Source organism: Ranitomeya variabilis, chromosome 4, assembly GCF_051348905.1.
Source record: "Ranitomeya variabilis isolate aRanVar5 chromosome 4, aRanVar5.hap1, whole genome shotgun sequence".
NCBI classification, from domain to species: Eukaryota; Metazoa; Chordata; class Amphibia; order Anura; family Dendrobatidae; genus Ranitomeya; species Ranitomeya variabilis.
Window position 1 is genome coordinate 650,644,679 of NC_135235.1, and position 19,602 is coordinate 650,664,280.

General features: G+C 46.0%; 1 protein-coding gene across 1 annotated transcript in view; it reads left to right on the forward strand.

Annotated features, from left to right (window-relative positions):
* Positions 1 to 19,397, forward strand: part of LOC143766168 (uncharacterized) — a 50,839-nt gene extending 31,442 nt beyond the window's left edge. Inside the window, exon 6 of the mRNA XM_077253635.1 lies at positions 16,668 to 19,397. Coding sequence (XP_077109750.1) covers positions 16,668 to 17,725 — 1,058 coding nt within the window. The 3' untranslated portion in view covers positions 17,726 to 19,397. The remainder of the gene's footprint in view (positions 1 to 16,667) is intronic.
* The last annotated feature ends 205 nt before the right edge of the window (positions 19,398 to 19,602 follow it).

The window sequence follows — 19,602 nt, forward strand, 5'->3', positions numbered from 1 at the left end:
CTCACGCTGACTGCGTGGAAAATGCGGTCCTGGGGGTGCCACTGGCCGGTACGCCAGCGGCAATCATTCGGCGCGCGGCCCGCCGACGCGCTCCACAGGCAGGCTCCATAAATTTAGTCCCCGGCTTTTGCAGCCGGACTAGGCCGCAGTTGAAATGCCTTCATGGTCCCGATGGGCTGAACTTCGTGGATGTACAGAAGCCCCCCTCCATGGTCCGGGCAGCCCCCACTGTCCCACCACTGTGAAAGCGGATGGCACAAGGAGGCGGACGGTTCCTCTCCACCTCCCTAACAAAAGGGATGATGGATTGAGGTTTATCTCTCTATCCCTGTACCGTCCACGCTGCAATACCCGACATCCGCGGCGGCTCCATGCCGGGACGCGCACCGTTGGTAAGTGGATCCTGCCAGCGATGGGCTTCTGCAGCGGGATATTCACAGGCAGTCTCAGGCTTCCCTGTGGCCACCTCCCTGAGGTAACGCTCCAGCCGGCTAAAAAATTTAGCTCCCGGCTTCGGCCGATGTGTAGTCCGCACCGCAGAAGCGCACTGTGTCGCCTCAAGGCGGCTTAGCCTTTTTTCCTGGCGTTTTTTCACCTGACGCGGAAGCGCTCAATTTTCTCGAGCAACGGGTGACCACCCCTAACTTCTACGCTGACGCCGGCTGCAGAAATTTACGCCCCGGCTGGGGCCTATTCATGGAAGTCTCGAGGCTCTGCCCACGTCGTGCCTGTGGCTCCGCCCCCTGAATTGGCGCTTCTCGCTCGCTGCGAGATTTTACCTAAACCCGCATAACCAGTATTCCTGGTCTTAAAGTCGCACGACCAGTATTCTCTGGTCTTAAAGGCACGTGACCAGTATTCCCTGGTCTTATAGGCACGTGACCAGTATTCCCTGGTCTATAGGCACGTGACCAGTATTCCCTGGTCTATAGGCATGTGACCAGTATTCCCTGGTCTTAAGGGCACGTGACCAGTATCCCCTGGTCTTAAAGGCAAGTGACCAGTATTCCCTGGTCTTAAAGGCGCATGACCAGAATTCCCGGGTCTTAAAGACACGGGACCAGTAAGTATCCCCGGGTCTTAAACGCACACGTCCAGCATTCCCTGGTCTTAAAGGCACACGACCAGTATTCCCTGGTCTTAAAGGCACACGACCAGTATTCCCTGGTCTTAAAGGCCCACGACCAGCGTTCTCTGGTCTTAAAGGCACACGACCAGCATTCTCTGGTCTTAAAGCCACACAACCAGTAATTCCTGGTCTTAAAGGCACATGACCAGTTTTCCCTGGTCTTAAAGACACACGACCAGTATTCCCTGGTCTTAAAGGCACACGACCAGTATTCCCTGGTCTTAAAGGCACTCGACCAGTATTCCCTGGTCTGGAGGGCACCATGACCAATCCGAAATTGGTCATAAATGAGGAGCCCTCTGCCGCTGATCCCAGTTTATCCCAGTGTAACAAGTTCCCTCAGTCTAAACTCCCTCGTAGAGCTTTTGCCATCCAGTCCGGATATGCGATTCACTGGACAGAAGCCTCTACGTGGGACGCTATGCCTGGTCTGATTTTTAAGGGCGACAGGCACTTTAAAGGGCGCCGGTCTCCCCACACCATCAACAGACGGGCACACGAAGGTCCAGGCCTAACGCCAAACAACCTGTCCTGTCCACCCGGAGACCTGAACTCTGTGGATGTACAGAGGCACCCTTTTTTCGGGCGTCTGAGCACCCCCTCTGCATCACCACTATTTAACAGAAGATGCAAGTAGGCGAATGTTCCCTCTCCACTTCCTTGTTAAGAGGATGGTGGATCGAGGCTCCTAATTTTTAACTCTGCAATGACCTGCTGGAAGCAGCGGCGCATTCTGTCACTCGGCAGATTAACCGGGTACAATCCCCTGTGGTTTACCTACCAGTATCCCTGCCCGATATGTCCTCAATTAAAAATACCACGATCTGTCAAATAGCACATCTGGTTTGTTCCGTTTGGCAGCTACGGGTCCAGCCCTTTAACCTCCCTATCCGCCGCATGGATTGCTAGAGCAACGGTCTCCTGCTGGAGTCCTTAACTACTTTGATTCACACCAGTATCCCTTTCCTGAAGACAGTTCAGCTGGTCAATCATATTTTTGAGCGGGAGACTAACGAAGAATCGTACGTTCCCGCAGCCCCGACCAACAGTGAAAGGGCTGTCCAGGACAGTCTAGATCTAAGGGATCTTGGTTCCTAAAAAGGGGAACGAGAAGTAGGACCGATCCCGGACCTCAAACTTCTAACAATCTTTTCACAAGGTTCTTTTTCTTCGAATGGAGTCTCCTCCGCTCAGCCATTACTTCAACAAAAAAGGTGCAGTTTCTGGCATCCATCGACATTCGGGATGCCTAACCTCTTCAAAAATTTCTTTGCTTTTCCATTCGTGAACAGCATTTAAGTCACGACCTTGTCCTTCGGCTTGCTACCGCACCCAGGGTGTTCGCAAGGGTCATGGCGGCTGTCATCTTGCACCTAGAGGTGTGGCCGTCCTACCCTGTTTGGCCGACTGTTTACCCGCCCTTGCAGGACTACGCTAAGTCGTCTATATCAGAGGTCCCCAACCTTTTTTGCACCAGGGACCGGCTTTAAGCAAGACCAGTTTTCCATGGCCCGGTGGGGGTGGGGCAGGGGCGGGGCTTTGGTCATATGGGGGTGGGGTTATGGAGGGATGGAGCTTAGTGCATACTTATCATATAATTATGACATTTATAATGAGAATGTGATTCAACTTACCATAGGTTCAGAATGAGTGGGAGCACCATGCTTGTTTCCCTGGTGCTTTGCACCATTATTGCCCCATAGCTGTGCCATACAGTGCTCTGCACCGTTTATTATTGCCCCATAGCTGTGCCATACAGTGCTCTGCACCGTTCATAATTGCCCCATAGCTGTGCCATATAGTGCTCTGCACCGTTCATAATTGCCCCATAGCTGTGCCATATAGTGCTCTGCACCGTTCATAATTGCCCCATAGCTGTGCCATACAGTGCTCTGCACCATTATTGCCCCATAGCTGTGCCATATAGTGCTCTGCACCATTATTGCCCCATAGCTGTGCCATATAGTGCTCTGCACCATTGCCCCATAGCTGTGCCATACAGTGCTCTGCACCATTATTGCCCCATAGCTGTGCCATATAGTGCTCTGCACCATTGCCCCATAGCTGTGCCATACAGTGCTCTGCACCATTATTGCCCCATAGCTGTGCCATATAGTGCTCTGCACCGTCCATTATTGCCCCATAGCTGTGCCATATAGTGCTCTGCACCATTATTGTCCCATAGCTGTGCCATATAGTGCTCTGCACCATTATTGCCCCATAGCTGTGCCATACAGTGCTCTGCACCATTATTGCCCCATAGCTGTGCCATATAGTGCTCTGCACCGTCCATTATTGCCCCATAGCTGTGCCATACAGTGCTCTGCACCATTATTGTCCCATAGCTGTGCCATATAGTGCTCTGCACCGTTCATAATTGCCCCATAGCTGTGCCATATAGTGCTCTGCACCGTTCATAATTGCCCCATAGCTGTGCCATATAGTGCTCTGCACCATTATTGCCCCATAGCTGTGCCATATAGTGCTCTGCACCATTATTGCCCCATAGCTGTGCCATACAGTGCTCTGCACCATTATTGCCCCATAGCTGTGCCATATAGTGCTCTGCACCATTATTGCCCCATAGCTGTGCCATATAGTGCTCTGCACCATTATTGCCCCATAGCTGTGCCATATAGTGCTCTGCACCGTCCATTATTGCCCCATAGCTGTGCCATATAGTGCTCTGCACCGTCCATTATTGCCCCATAGCTGTGCTGCTGCTGCTGCAATAAAATAATAAAACACATACTCACCTGTCTTGCTTGCAGCTCCTCGGCGCCATCTTCCCGGCGTCTCTCTGCACTGACTGATCAGGCAGAGGGCGGCGCGCACACTATATGCGTCATCGCGCCCTCTGCCTGCAGTCAGTGCGGAGAGACGCCGGGAAGATGGAGACAGCGCCCGGCGTGTGGAACGAGGACAGGTGAATATGTAATACTTACCTGCTCCCGGCGTCCCGCTCCTTCTCCCGGACAGCTGGTCTTCGGTGCCGCAGCCTCTTCCTCTGTCAGCGGTCACCGGCACCGCTGATTAGAGAAATGAATTATGCGGCTCCGCCCCTATGGGAGGTGGAGCCGCCTATTCATTTCTCTAATGAGCGGTCCCACGTGACCGCTGAACAGGGGCGCCGCGGACCGGCTGAAAAACCCCAACGGCCCGGTCCTGGTCCGCGGACCGGCGGTTGGGGACCTCTGGTCTATATCACTTGCGATACCCTCTCACCTGGGCTGGTGGCTAGACTTAGACAACTCCTCATTTCCAGCCCAGCAGATATCCTTCTTTGAGGATGATCCAGTATTCTTCCAGAAGGGTGGTAAATCTTCCTCCAGACAAGGTCATGGTTTTTCAACAGGGAGCTCGCGCTCTTGCTCACTCATCCCCTCATTTCATTCGATTTGCTGGGAGGGTTCCAAAAAAAAAAAAAAAAAAAAAAAACGGAGACGACAATGGAAGCAGTTTCCTTCGCTCCGTTAGTTTTCAGCAAGTCAAGCAGCCTTTCAGACGATAGTCTCTGAGCTCCTTCTTCATCCGGAGTTTTTTCTTCCGGTTCCATGGTTACTGGTAACTTCCAATGCCAGTCCTCTTCTCCCGATCATTGCTCTGGAGATCTCAAGGGTAGTCCTATAGTAGGTCCACTCCTTATGGCGGGTCAACCCATCCGAATTCAATTTGACAACGCCACGGCTGTGTCATACGTCAATCATCTAGCGAGTATCCACGTTCAAGCACCATGGCCAAAGTACCTCACATGGGCCGAGATCTATCACTCGGTGATCTTGGCAGTACATATCCCAGGAGAACTCTGGGCTGCGAACATATTTAGCCATCAGGGTTTCACCTCAAGTGAGTGGGAACTTCACCGGAAGTATTCCATCAGACCCGCCTTCACTGGAGCTCTACAGTTGTAGTTCGGATGGCGTCCTGACTGATCGCCTGTGTACTGGAGTTTGTTGGTCGGCCTCGAGATCCAGAAGCCTTCGCACTGCATGCTCCGGTTATTCCGTGGTACCAGTTTCCACTTCCGAAAGCTTTTCAGAAGCAGAAAGGGCCCCAGTGGTCCTCGGAAATCCGCACTGACCACGTCAGTTCGCTTGCGGAGCTGGTAGCTTTCTGTCTTTCTGCAACAAAACTGCAAGTAGGGACCACCTCGCAGGATGTTTTTCACATGTAGTTCTTCCCTATTGCATACCGTTAGATCATTGGGATCTATTCTATTAGGGAAGGTTGCTTCCTTTTCTCTCGGCGATATCCTCATCCTGACGAGTCTTCGGGCTAACGGGTCTTTTCAGATTTTTTTCTCTTATTCCCTTCAAGGCAAGGTTGTCCTCAAGCCTTCCCTGTCCCTAGTTACCAAGGTGGTATTGTATTACTACTGTCATGAGGGCATAGTTCTTCCCTCATCTCTTTTGGCACCACTCCACAAAATGGAATGAGTTCCCCATATTCCGGACGAAGCGAGTGCTCTGAGTAGGTACGTCTTGAGGACGGCGTCCTTCCGAAGGTTGGACACTGTATCTTGGGTTTCCTAACAGTAAGAGGAAGGCTTCCTGACGTTTACAGGAAGGGTTTGGCCGTCTCCATCGGCCATTTAGCCTGGTGTATTCCTTCACCATCCAGGAGTCCTTCCGTGTTAGATGACAGCCTATCTCCCTGTCTATCGTGGGTTATAGGCACCAGGCGTCAACAAGACACGCCTGCAAGCTTGCGGATTCGTCCAGTCCGTATGCATTCTTGAAGCATTATAATTCCCAGACTTCCACAGATGTGACTCTGGGCAGGCGGACTCTGCAGGCCGCGGTGGCGCACTTGTACGTAGCAGTTACACAGGGCCTGATCTGACGTTGTCCCCACCCAGGGACTGCTTTGGTACGTCCCACGGTCTGTGTCCCCCAATGAGGCGTAGGAGAAAAGGAGATTTTTGTTTACTTACCGTAAAATCTTTTTCTCCGAGCCAATCATTGGGGGACACAGCTCCCACCCTGGTATTGGCTTATGCTTGTTTGTTTATAATCCGATATGCTATACTCTCATATATAATATGACATGCTGTAAGCTAATATGTTGTTACTGATCTCCTACTGCTTTTTACACCGAACTGGTTAGCTGAGGGCCAGCAGGAGGGTGTATACTGCAGGGGAGGAGCTAACTTTCTTTGTATTACTTAGTGTCCTCCTAGTGGCAAGCAGCATAACACCCACGGTCTGTGTCCCCCAATGATTGGCTCGGAGAAAAAGATTTTACGGTAAGTAAACAAAAATCTCCTTTTTCCTGTCCCACTGCGGATAGGAACGGCAAGCGTGTCCTCCGACGGTGCTGTGCAGATGGTGGGGATCGGGGGGCCCAGCCTTTCCCTTCCTCGCCGCAAGATATCTGCGGCTGATACCTGCTATGGGGGGACCCTCAGCCTCCCCAGTGTAGCGCTGCTCCTGGGGTCGGGTCCGCTTCCTCCTCATTGGGGGCTCTCGGTCCGTGCGCCTGTCTGCCGGGGGGGTGAGTGCGGCGGCCGCTTCCAGCAGGCAGCCGGTTCCAGCATGCGGCCGCAGCTTCTCCAGCGACCGCTTCCAGGCGACCGCTTCCGGGTCCAGCGGGCGCGTCACTTCCGGCCTCGACGGCCGCGTCACTTCCGGTCGCGGCCAGCATGGAAGATGGCGCCGGCAGCAGCTCCGGCCTCGGTGAGGGGCACAGCGCGGTCACCGCAGTGGCGGTAAGGAGGGCAGGATCGACCAGGTAAAACCTATATAAACTCACTAAGGGGGTCTGTATGCCGCCGGCCATCCTGACAAAGGAGCACTCGGCTATACGTTTAAGGTTATCTTACTATGGAGGAGACTGCCAGACCTGAGGGGACTGACCAGCTTCAGGGGCACGTGAGTGGGCTATGTAAAAGCCATACCACAAAGCTCACCCCTCCCCCTGCTTCCCTACCTAAGTACCCCACATGTATCTCTATTCTAGGCAGAGCCTCCCATTCCCACAGCCGAAAGGAAAAAATCTGGGAAAAATAAATGCCCAATATGTGCCACTAAGTTTCCAGAAAATTGGCAGAAACCATTGTGCAAATCGTGCACATCCAAAATTGTGGGTGATGAGCGAACGGCGCTACTATCCAGTATGAGGATAATGATTCGGCAGGAGGTTCAGGCTTCTATCTCAAGCTTGAATCTTCCCCAGGCAACTCAGTCAGAACCACAGACTTCACGGAAGAGACCAAGGGAGTCTAGCCCCTCTTCCGAGGGAGAGATTTCGGAAGATTCTGACCAGGAACGGGTTGTTGAGCAGAGGGAATAGATATCTCTTCTCGGCGGCAGACACAGAGGAACTTCTTTATGCTGTACGTAACACCATGCAGCTACAGGACACGCCAGAGGAAACCTCAATCCAGGATGAGATGTTCGGTGGATTACATGCCCAAGTGACAAAAGTTTCCCGTCAACAACCACATCCGTTCCATGATCCTGGAAGAATGGTAGGAAGCGGAGAAGAGACTAGTGATACCCAGAGATTTTAAACTTCGTCTGCCCTACAATCCAGAGGACATTAAAGTGTGGGATGAAGTCCCCAAGATTGATGTCCCGCTAGCTAAAGTAGCGAAGAAGACCTCAATCCCATTTGAAGACTCCTCCGCATTAAAGGATCCTATGGATCGTAAAGCGGACAGTTTGCTAAGGAGAACTTGGGAATCCTCCGCAGCAATAATACGGGCCAATATATCCGCAACATCGGTAGCCCGGTAAATGCATTTATGGATTAACGATTTGGAGGATCATCTTAAAGCCAAGACTTCCAGAGATGTTATCCTTAAATCCCTGCCGTTGCTTAAACTAGCAACGGGCTTTATGGCGGACGCTTCGGCGGAGTCTGTATGCTTCGCGGCTAGAAGCGAGTCTTTGTCTAACGCGGCCAGAAGAGCCATATGGCTAAAAACCTGGTCAGGTGATCTTCAGTCAAAAAATAAATTGTGCGGAATCCCATTCTCAGGAAATAAAGTATTTGGGCCTATTCTAGACGACATCCTAGAAAAAGCCTCAGATAAAAAGAAGGGGTTCCCTGAGGAAAATAAAAAAAAGTACCAGCCCTTTCGTAGAGCCCGACCTAGTCAGAGGACAGACTACAGGGGGAAAGGGAAGACTGGGAGGTGGTCTTATCCCAAGGGTGGAAAGGGTAGAGATTCCATCTTCCCAAGTGCAGGTGCAACAAAACCTAATAAATAACATCAAGGTGGGTGGTCGGTTACAAAAATTTCTAGGGGCTTGGCAGAAAGTATCCCAGAATCCTTGGATTCTGCAGGTGATTGCTCAGGGATACAAACTAGAGTTCTCCAGCAGTCCCCCAGAAAGATTTGTGATAACCCGACCATGTCCGCTCTCAGACTCCTTCATGTGGACAAACATCCAGGAGTTGTTATTAAAGGCGATTATTCCAGTCCCCATCCCAGAAAGAGGCAAAGGCCATTATTCCCATTTGTTTTCAATAAAGAAACCGTCTGGGGACTCCCGGACGATCATAAATTTAAAACCACTAAACAGATGGGTCCGGTACAAAAGATTCAGGATGGAATCTATAAAATCCACAACGCCTCTTATAGACAAGGACATGGTGATGTGCACCTTAGACCTAAGCAATGCGTACTATCATGTCCCGATACACGCTTCTTACCAAAAATTCCTGAGGTTCGCCATAATGAACAAGGGGATAGTACATCACTTCCAGTTCAGATGTCTCCCCTTCGGGCTTGCTTCGGCGCCCAGGATATTTACCAAGCTGATGTCAGAAGTTGTGGCCTATCTAAGAAACCAGAATGTGACCATAGTACCATATCTGGACGACTTTCTGATAATGGCGAAATCAGTGAAACTCCTCAGAATAGACTGCAACTTCACTCTTTCCATCCTACAGGATCTGGGGTGGATTGTGAACTGGAAGAAATCCTGCCTGGTCCCAAATTCCAGAATAAAATTTTTGGGGGTGATGTTAGATTCCAATCTAAGAACATCTTTTTTTACCAGAAGACAGACAAAAGGCCTTGATCAGGCACATTCATCAATTCAGAAGAAGTACCCCCTCCATAAGAGAGGCAATGAGGATACTCGGCTTCATGACAGCTTGCATACCCTGTGTGAAATGGAGCCAATTCCACTCGCGGAAGTTACAGAGAGAAGTCCTGGGATCCTGGAACAGGAAACAGAGTTCCCTAGACAGGAAGATGGTTGTGTCTCCAGCTGTAAAGAAATCCCTAACCTGGTGGACCAAACTGGAAAACCTGAGGAAGGGAGTTCCTTGGATACTCGATCCCTGTGTTACGGTTACCACAGACGCCAGTCAATACGGATGGGGCGGTCACATAGGAAGAACATACTATCAGGGAGAATGGACTCCTCAGATTGCCGCAAGATCTTCAAATTTCAGGGAGCTGTATGCAATCTGGAAGGTGCTGTACCAGGCCCAGTCACTGGTCTGGAACAAACACGTAAGGATACTGTCCGACAATGTCACAGCAGTGGCGTTCCTGAGACACCAAGGACACCGAAGCATCCACCACTGCAACACTTAGCAGACCAGATTTTCAGGTGGGCAGAAAAATCTGTCAGATCCATCTCTGCAGTTCACGTGGAAGGCGCCAAGAATCAGGTAGCAGATTTCCTGAGCAGAACGTCTCTACATCCTGGAGAATGGGAACTAAACCCAGAAGTATTCTGCAGTCTGTGCCAAAAGTGGGGAACACCTCAGGTGGACCTCTTTGCCACCAGGTCAAACACAAAGACCAGAGCATTTTTTTCGCTCAATCCTTTCGACGGAGCCACCGCAGTAGACGCCTTGTCTCACTACTGGGGAGAAGGTCTCCTGTACGCATTTCCGCCTCTTCCTCTGATACCGAAGACACTCATGAAGATACGAGAAGAAGGAGCAACCATAATCCTGGTGGTTCCTTTTTGGCCAAAAAGAAGCTGGTTTTCTCTGCTATCCAGAATGTCAACAGAAAAAACAGTCTTATTTCTGAACAGACAGGACCTTCTACTTCAGGGTCCGGTGTTCCACAAAAATCCAGACTCTCTTCACTTATCTGCTTGGATCCTGAACGGCAAACCTTAAGATCCAGAGGCCTGTCAGAAGATGTCATTATCACACTCCAGGCAAGCAGAAAGCCGGTGACTTCGGCGATTTACAACAAAATCTGGAAGCGGTATTGTTCCTTTTTGGGAGGTGGTCCTGTGGATACTTCAAAACCAGACATTCCCAGAATCCTCGATTTCCTGCAACTCGGATTTGACAAGGGCCTTCGGCCTAGTACTCTAGAAGTACAGATTGCAGCATTTAGTGTCTTTTTTGATACATCGCTAGCCTCACATCCCTGGATAGCAAGATTTTCCAGGGCCACGCAGAGAATAAGACCACTTGTGAGGAAATCAACTCCTCCTTGGGACCTAAACCTGGTTCTTAACACTTTGTGTAAAACCCCGTACTTGTTGTCAGAAGATATGAACATAGCCAATCTCTCCTTTAAGACTGCCTTCCTAATTGCCATCACGTCAGCTAAAAGGCTGGGGGAGATGCAGGCTCTTTCCATCCAGAACCCATATCTTCAGGTCTTTGACGACAGAATAGTCTTTAAACTTAACCCAGCTTTCCTCCCCAAGGTAGTATCCTCTACCAATATAAATCAGGAGGTAATCCTTCCTTCATTCTGCCAACACCCTAGAAACGCTAAAGAAGGGGTCTACCATAACCTTGACGTTAGGGAGACTGTGCTAAAATACCTGGGGGCGACGGAAAGTTGGAGACAGGACACTAACTTGTTTATTCAGTACGGTGGTCCAAATAGGGGTTGTAAAGCAGCAAAATCAACCATTGCTAGGTGGATTAAAAACATGATTAGCCTAACATATACAGACCAAGGGAAAGATCCCCCGGATACTCTTAGGGCCCATTCAACACGAGCTATCTCTACATCATGGGCAGAGAAGGGGGGAGCCTCAGCTGAGCAGATCTGTAGGGCGGCGACTTGGACTAGTCTTTCTACCTTTGCTAGACACTATAAATTAGATGTCGTATCAGACCAGTTAGCTTTTGGTAGAAAAGTATTACATGCAATAGTCCCACCCTAGTTAAACATCCTTTGGTATTTCTCCAATGGTGCTGTCAGGTGGTGGACCGGAAAACGGTAATTAGTTCTTACCGGTAATTGTATTTCCAGGAATCCACCTGACAGCACTACTAGTTCCCTCCCACTGCAAGCTTATACTACTGACTAATGTGATGTAACATTGGTGTATAATTGATAATAAACTCTCTTTTTGCATCCATCCAGATGTGGTACTTAGAAAATCACTGGTGGTTGGAGTGGGGAGGGTCCTTTTAACCGCTTGTTCTGTCCCACTGAGGGTAAGAAGGACGTCCTCCAATGGTGCTGTCAGGTGGATTCCTGGAAATACAATTACCGGTAAGAACTAATTACTGTTTTAGCCCCCACTTTTTTACTTTCACAAGGGTAGCAAGAAAAAATGGATGCCAAAGTTTGTTGTGCAATTTCTCCTGAGTATGCCAATACCCAGTATGTGGTGAAAAACTACTGTCTAGGAGCACGGCAGGGCATGAAAGGGAAGGCGCGTTTTGCTGTATTGGTTTGAGGGGGCCATGTCACATTGACAGAGCCCCTGAGGTGCCAGAACAGCAGAAACCCCCATAAGTGACCCCATTTTACAATCTACACATCTCAATGAGTTCATCTAGATGTGCAGTGATCATATTGACACCACAAGTGTGTCACAGAATTTGATACCATTGGGTAGTGAAGAAAAAATGATTACATTTTTACCGCAAAAATATTGTTTTAGCCCCAGATTTTACATTCTCACACTTGGAAATGGGTAAAAGTGGTTCAAAATGTGTTACACAATTTCTGCTGAACTTGGCAATACCCTATATGTGGCCGTACAGTACTGCTTAGCCACACAGCAAGACTCTAAAGGGACGGAGCGCTGTTTGACTCTTGGAGAACAAATTATTATAGAATAGTTTCCAGACTCTATATAAAGAACTCCTAAATGCCATAAAAGCAGAATCCCCCCTCAAGTGACCCCAGTTTGGAAATTATACCCCTTTAGGAATTTATCTACAAGTGAAGTGATGATTTTGACTCCATGGGTGTTTTCCAGAAACAGGCAGCAGTGGATGTTGCGGAGTGAAAAATGAACCAGTACACTGTAGTGACCAGTACGTTGCAGTCACCAATACGTTATACCTAGCTCGTGCTTCTGGATACGTGCACCAATAAATTAGGCAGGCTCTCATCACTACAGAAATGCCAAACATGTGGATGATATATGTGGTTTAGGTACACTGTGGGGCTCAGAAGGGAGAGGGGCATTTGAATTTGGGAGCACAGAATTTATTTTAGGGGGATAAGAAACCATAATGCTTTTCCAGAGCCTTTGTACTAGAAGTAATGTGGAAACCCACTATATTTCCGTTAACAGATGACGGACCAGAGTGAGGACTTGCTTTTTTGTGGATTGAGTGGAAGCTTTTATTGGGAACATTTTCTTGGGATCACATTTATCTGGCGCTCTAGGCTGAGCACTTACTTTGGGGTTTCTATCTAAATCTTTGAGTGACGTGACAGATGAAACCCCCGATCCATTCACTATAATGAGGCAGCAGAGTTACTCTGGACTCCGTCTGGCCTCTGTTCAGCGGTGTCCTTCAGTTGTGCACAAAACTGGCTGACTGCGCTTTTATGTATGACTAAAAAGACAGACACCGCCGGATCACAGGTCTTATGGCGTCCACAGTGCCTCCATCTGCCTCATTATGGGGAATCTTCTGCCGAGGGTTCCGTCTGAATCACGTATTTCAGAGATTTACACGGAAACCCCGGTGTAAGCAGAGAGCACAGGATAAATGTGCGCCAAGCCTTACTGCGATCTTTGGGAGGCAGAATGCAAAAAATCAACAGCATGTGAAGAATTGGTTTTATTTATTTATTTTACGCCGTTCGTCATGTAGTATAAGTGATTAGGCGACTTTATTCTTCGGATCAGTGCGATTACAGCGAGACCAGATTTATAGCGAGTTTTAATGCTTGGCTGAGTCACATACTAAAAGACGCTTTTTATTGCAAAAACAAGTTTTTGCATCACCAAATTTTGAGAGCTATACATTTTTCATATTTCTGCCGACAGTCATGTGGCAGCTTGTTTTTTGCGGGATGAGCTGACATTTTTATTGGTACCCTTTCGGGCACATGACATTTTTTGATCGCTTTCATTTCTGATTTTTGGGAGACAGAATGATCAAACACCAAGAATTCAGGAATTGGTTTTTTTTTAAATTTCAATGACGTTCCATGTGTTGTAAAATTTATAAGGCCGCTTTATTCTTCGGGTTAGTACGATTACAGCAATACTACAGTTCATTAATTTTTTTTACGTTTTGCCGCTTTTTCACAATAAAAACTATTTTACAGAAAAAATAATTGTTTTTGCATCGCTTTATTCTGAAAGCTATGACTTTTTTATTTTTCCGCTGTTGGAACTGTATGACTGCTTGTTTTTTGCGGGACAAGATGAAGTTTTCAGCAGTACCATTTTTATTTTGATATGACATTTTGATCGCGTTTTATTCTACTTTCTGTTTGGAGGCAGGATGAAAAAGCAAGGGTTTATGGGCCGTTTTTTTTTTCTTTTTACGGTGTGCACTGAAGGAGTGAACAAGTGTGACCGTTATATAGGTTTGCTCGTTCCGGATGCGGCGAGACCAAATATGTGTACTTTTTTGTTATATATACAGTTATATGAAAAAGTTTGGGCACCCCTATTAATCTTAAGCTTAATGTTTTATAAAAATTGTTTTTTTTGCAACAGCTATTTCAGTTTCATATATCTAATAACTGTTGGACACAGTAATGTTTCTGCCTTGAAATGAGGTTTATTGTACTAACAGAAAAATGGGCACCCTTATCATTTTCTTGTTTTAAATACTCCTACCTACTTTTTACTGACTTACTAAAGCACTTTTTTTGGTTTTGTATCCTCATTGAGCTTTGAACTTCATAGCCAGTTGTATGCAATCATGAGAAAAGCTACTTAAAGTGGCCACTTGCAAGTTGTTCTCCTGTTTGAATCTCCTCTGAAGAGTGGCATCATGGGCTCCTCAAAACAACTGTCAAATGATCTGAAAACAAAGATTATTCAACATAGTTGTTCAGGGGAAGGATACAAAAAGCTGTCTCAGAGATTTAACCTGTGAATTTCCACTGTGAGGAACATAGTAAGGAAATGGAAGAACACAGGTACAGTTCTTGTTAAGGCCAGAAGTGGCAGGCCAAGAAAAACATCAGAAAGGCAGAGAAGAAGAATGGTGAGATCAGTCAAGGACAATCCTCAGACCATCTCCAGAGAGCTGCAGCATCAACTTGCTGCAGATGGTGTCACTGTGCATCGGTCAACTATACAACGCACTGTGTTTTTTTGCCGCCATGCATAACGCCTTTTTGTATTACCAAACAACTCAATCTTGGTTTCATGAGTCCACAGGACCTTCTTCCAAAAATAAATTGGCTTCTCCAAATGTGCTTTTGCATACCTCAGCCGACTCTGTTTGTGGCGTGCTTGCAGAAACGGCTTCTTTCGCATCACTCTCCCATACAGCTTCTCCTTGTGCAACAGTGTAATTATTCCTCTGCATGAATGCCTGAGTAGATTTGGAGCGGTGTTTTGGATCATTGTCTTGCTGAAAGATCCATCCCCTGCGTAACTTCAACTTTGTCACTGATTCATGAACATTATTGTCAAGAATCTGCTGATACTGAGAGGAATTCATGCGTCCCTCAACTTTAACATGATTCCCAGTGCCGGCATTGGCCACACAGCCCCAAAGCATGATAGAACCTCCACCAAATTTTACTGTGGGTAGCAAGTGTTTTTTTTGGAATGCTGTGTTTTTTGGCCGCCATGCATAACGCCTTTTTGTATGACCAAACAACTCAATCTTGGTTTCATCAGTCCACAGGACCTTCTTCCAAAAAGAAATTGGCTTCTCCAAATGTGCTTTTGCATACCTCAGCCGACTCTGTTTGTGGCGTGCTTGCAGAAACGGCTTCTTTCGCATCACTCTCCCATACAGCTTCTCGTTGTGCAAAGTGCGTTGTATAGTTGACCGATGCACAGTGACACCATCTGCAGCAAGTTGATGCTGCAGCTCTCTGGAGGTGGTCTGAGGATTGTCCTTGACTGATCTCACCATTCTTCTTCTCTGCCTTTCTGATATTTTTCTTGGCCTGCCACTTCTGGCCTTAACAAGAACTGTACCTGTGTTCTTCCATTTCCTTACTATGTTCCTCACAGTGGAAATTGACAGGTTAAACCTCTGAGACAGCTTTTTGTATCCTTCCCCTGAACAACTATGTTGAATAATCTTTGTTTTCAGATCATTTGACAGTTGTTTTGAGGAGCCCATGATGCCACTCTTCGGAGGAGATTCAAACAGGAGAACAACTTGCAAGTGACCACTTTAAGTAGCTTTTCTCATGATTGCATATACCTAGCTATGAAGTTCAAAGCTCAATGAGGTTAACAAAACCAAAAAAAGTGCCTTAGTAAGTCAGTAAAAAGTAGGTAGGAGTATTTAAAACAAGAAAATGATAAGGGTGCCCATACTTATGCACCTGTCAAATTTTGTTTGAATGCAGATTGCACATTTTCTGTTAGTACAATAAACCTCATTTCAAGGCAGAAACATTACTGTGTCCAACAGTTATTAGATATATGAAACTGAAATAGCTGTTGCAAAAAAAACAATTTTTATAAAACATTAAGCTTAAGATTAATAGGGGTGCCCAAACTTTTTCATATGACTGTATATATATATGTATCTATTTGACTTTTTTACTTAGTCCCTGTATAGGACATCAATTTTTACTTGTCTAATCACAGGTTTCTTACAATGCAATACACATGTATTGCATTGCAAGAGACCTGTGAGTTTTACACAGTCAGATTGCTTGAGACTCAGCTGCAGGCTGAGCCTTAGAAGCCACCATAGCTGGAGGTCATCATGTGACTTCCAGCTGCCATGGCAACGCGGGAGCCCCCATGATGTGATCAGATCTCATCAAGGGGGGGCCTCGGAGAGGTGAGTATAGCAGGGGGCTCCCTCTGCTATCTTCTAAATGCTGCGATCGCGGCATCTAGAAGATGGCAAAGGGTTAACATCATTGGGACCTAATCTAATCAAGTCTTGATGATGTCTACTGGCAGAGCAACGGCTCTGCACAGGAATCACAGCACTTGCAGGACCCTGAGGGTCCTAAGCACTGCTAGACCACCCATCGTTCTTAAAAGTCGGCGCTGCACAGAGTCCTGCTAACGCCGACGTTTATGTACAATGGGCGGTCATAAAGCGGTTACATTTTTAACTTTTTGATTTGGTAAATTATTTAATTTTGCTACATACCTTGCAGTTTTTTGGGCTATTTTCGAAATGTTATAAAAGTATAATTCAGACAAATTTATTAAAAAATAATTGTTATTTTTGGCAGGTGACTGCAGCAAGAGATCAGAGGGACAAGTGACATCTTCAATTTTTAAATCAGATGACCTTGATATCACTCAAGATATAACTGATGTCTATACCACTATTCCAGAAATACAGTCAACCTTTCACAGCAAATATCTATCTGATTCTTCACATACTTTTAAGAAAAATAAAAGTCACGAAAGTGGAGTAAACAATCTAACTGCTCTTACCGCAAAGCCATTTTCAAGTGTAGAATATGAAAAAAGTTTTTCCCTCAAAACGAAATTAGAGCTTGCTGGACAAAAAGGTGTTCATGCATGGAATAAGTCGTATTCATGTTCAGAATGTGGGAAACATTTTAACAAGAAATCACATCTTATTAGACATCAGAGAATTCACACAGGGGAGAAGCCATGTTTGTGTTCAGAAGGTGGGGAATGTTTTGCAAAGAAATCACAATGTGTTACACTTAAGAGATCTCACACAGGGGAGAAGCCATTTGCGTGTTCAGAATGTGGGAAATGTTTTGCATTCAGATCATATCTTGTTACACATAAGAGAACTCACACAGGAGAGAAGCCATTTTCATGTTCAGAATGTGAGAAATGTTTTGCAAATAAATCAGTTCTTGTTAAACATCAGCGAACTCACACAGGAGAGAAGCCATTTCCATGTTCAGAATGTGAGAAATGTTTTGCAAATAAATCAGTTCTTGTTAAACATCAGCGAACTCACACAGGAGAGAAGCCATTTCCATGTTCAGAATGTGAGAAATGTTTCACAGACAGATCACATCTCGTTACTCATCAGAGAATTCACACAGGAGTGAAGCCATTTTCATGTTTAGAATGTGGGGAATGTTTTGCAAATAAATCAGTTCTTGTTAAACATCAGAGAATTCACACAGGAGAGAAGCCATTTCCATGTTCAGAATGTGAGAAATGTTTTGCAGACAAATCACATCTTGTTACTCATCAGAGAATTCACACAGGAGAGAAGCCATTTTCATGTTTAGAATGTGGGGAATGTTTTGCAAATAAATCAGTTCTTGTTAAACATCAGCAAACTCACACAAGATAGAAGCCATTTCCATTTTTAGAATGTGAGAAATGTTTTGCAGATAGATCACATCTTGTTACTCATCAGAGAATACACACAGGATAGAAGCTCTTTTCATGTTCAGAATGTGAGAAATATTTTACCAACAAAAGGAATTTTACTAGACATCAAATACAGTTATATGAAAAAATTTTGGCACCTCTATTAATCTTAAGCTTAATTTTTTCTAAAAATTGTTTTTTTTTGCAACAGCTATTTCAGTTTCATATATCTAATAACTGTTGGACACAGTAATGTTTCTGCTTTGAAATGAGGTTTATTGTACTAACAGAAAATGTGCAATCTGCATTCAAACAAAATTTGACAGGTGCATAAGTATGGACACCTCACCAGAAAAGTGACATTAATATTTAGTAGATCCTCCTTTTGCAAAAATAACAGCCTCTAGTCGCTTCCTGTAGCTTTTAATGAGTTCCTGGATCCTGGATGAAGGTATTTTTGACCATTCCTCTTTACAAAACAATTCCAGTTCAGTTAAGTTTGATGGTGGCCGAGCATGGACAGCCCTCTTCAAATGATCCCACAGATGTTCAGTGATATTCAGGTCTGGGGACTGGGATGGCCATTCCAGAACAGTGTAATTATTCCTCTGCATGAATGCCTGAGTAGATTTGGAGCGGTGTTTTGGATCATTGTCTTGCTGAAAGATCCATCCCCTGCGTAACTTCAACTTTGTCACTGATTCATGAACATTATTGTCAAGAATCTGCTGATACTGAGAGGAATTCATGCGTCCCTCAACTTTAACATGATTCCCAGTGCCGGCATTGGCCACACAGCCCCAAAGCATGATAGAACCTCCACCAAATTTTACTGTGGGTAGCAAGTGTTTTTCTTGGAATGCTGTGTTTTTTGGCCGCCATGCATAACGCCTTTTTGTATGACCAAACAACTCAATCTTGGTTTCATCAGTCCACAGGACCTTCTTCCAAAAAGAAATTGGCTTCTCCAAATGTGCTTTTGCATACCTCAGCCGACTCTGTTTGTGGCGTGCTTGCAGAAACGGCTTCTTTCGCATCACTCTCCCATACAGCTTCTCGTTGTGCAAAGTGCGTTGTATAGTTGACCGATGCACAGTGACACCATCTGCAGCAAGTTGATGCTGCAGCTCTCTGGAGGTGGTCTGAGGATTGTCCTTGACTGATCTCGCCATTCTTCTCTGCCTTTCTGATGTTTTTCTTGGCCTGCCACTTCTGGCCTTAACAAGAACTGTACCTGTGTTCTTCCATTTCCTTACTATGTTCCTCACAGTGGAAATTGACAGGTTAAATCTCTGAGACAGCATTTTGTATCCTTCCCCTGAACAACTATGTTGAATAATCTTTGTTTTCAGATCATTTGACAGTTGTTTTGAGGAGCCCATGATGCCACTCTTCAGAGGAGATTCAAACAGGAGAACAACTTGCAAGTGGCCACTTTACATAGCTTTTCTCATGATTGCATACACCTGGCTATGAAGTTCAAAGCTCAATGAGGTTACAAAACCAAAAAAAGTGCTTTAGTAAGTCAGTAAAAAGTAGGTAGGAGTATTTAAAACAAGAAAATAAGGGTGCCCATACTTATGCACCTGTCAAATTTTGTTTGAATGCAGATTGCACATTTTCTGTTAGTACAATAAACCTCATTTCAAGGCAGAAACATTACTGTGTCCAACAGTTATTAGATATATGACACTGAAATAGCTGTTGCAAAAAAAAAATTTTTTATAAAACATTAAGATTAAGGGTAAGTTTACACAGGACTTTTTTGCTGCGTATTTTTGCTGCGTTTTTTATGCTAATTTTTAGCTGCTTATAGATGCGTTATGGTGCGTTTTTTCATGCTTTTTTTGTCTTTGT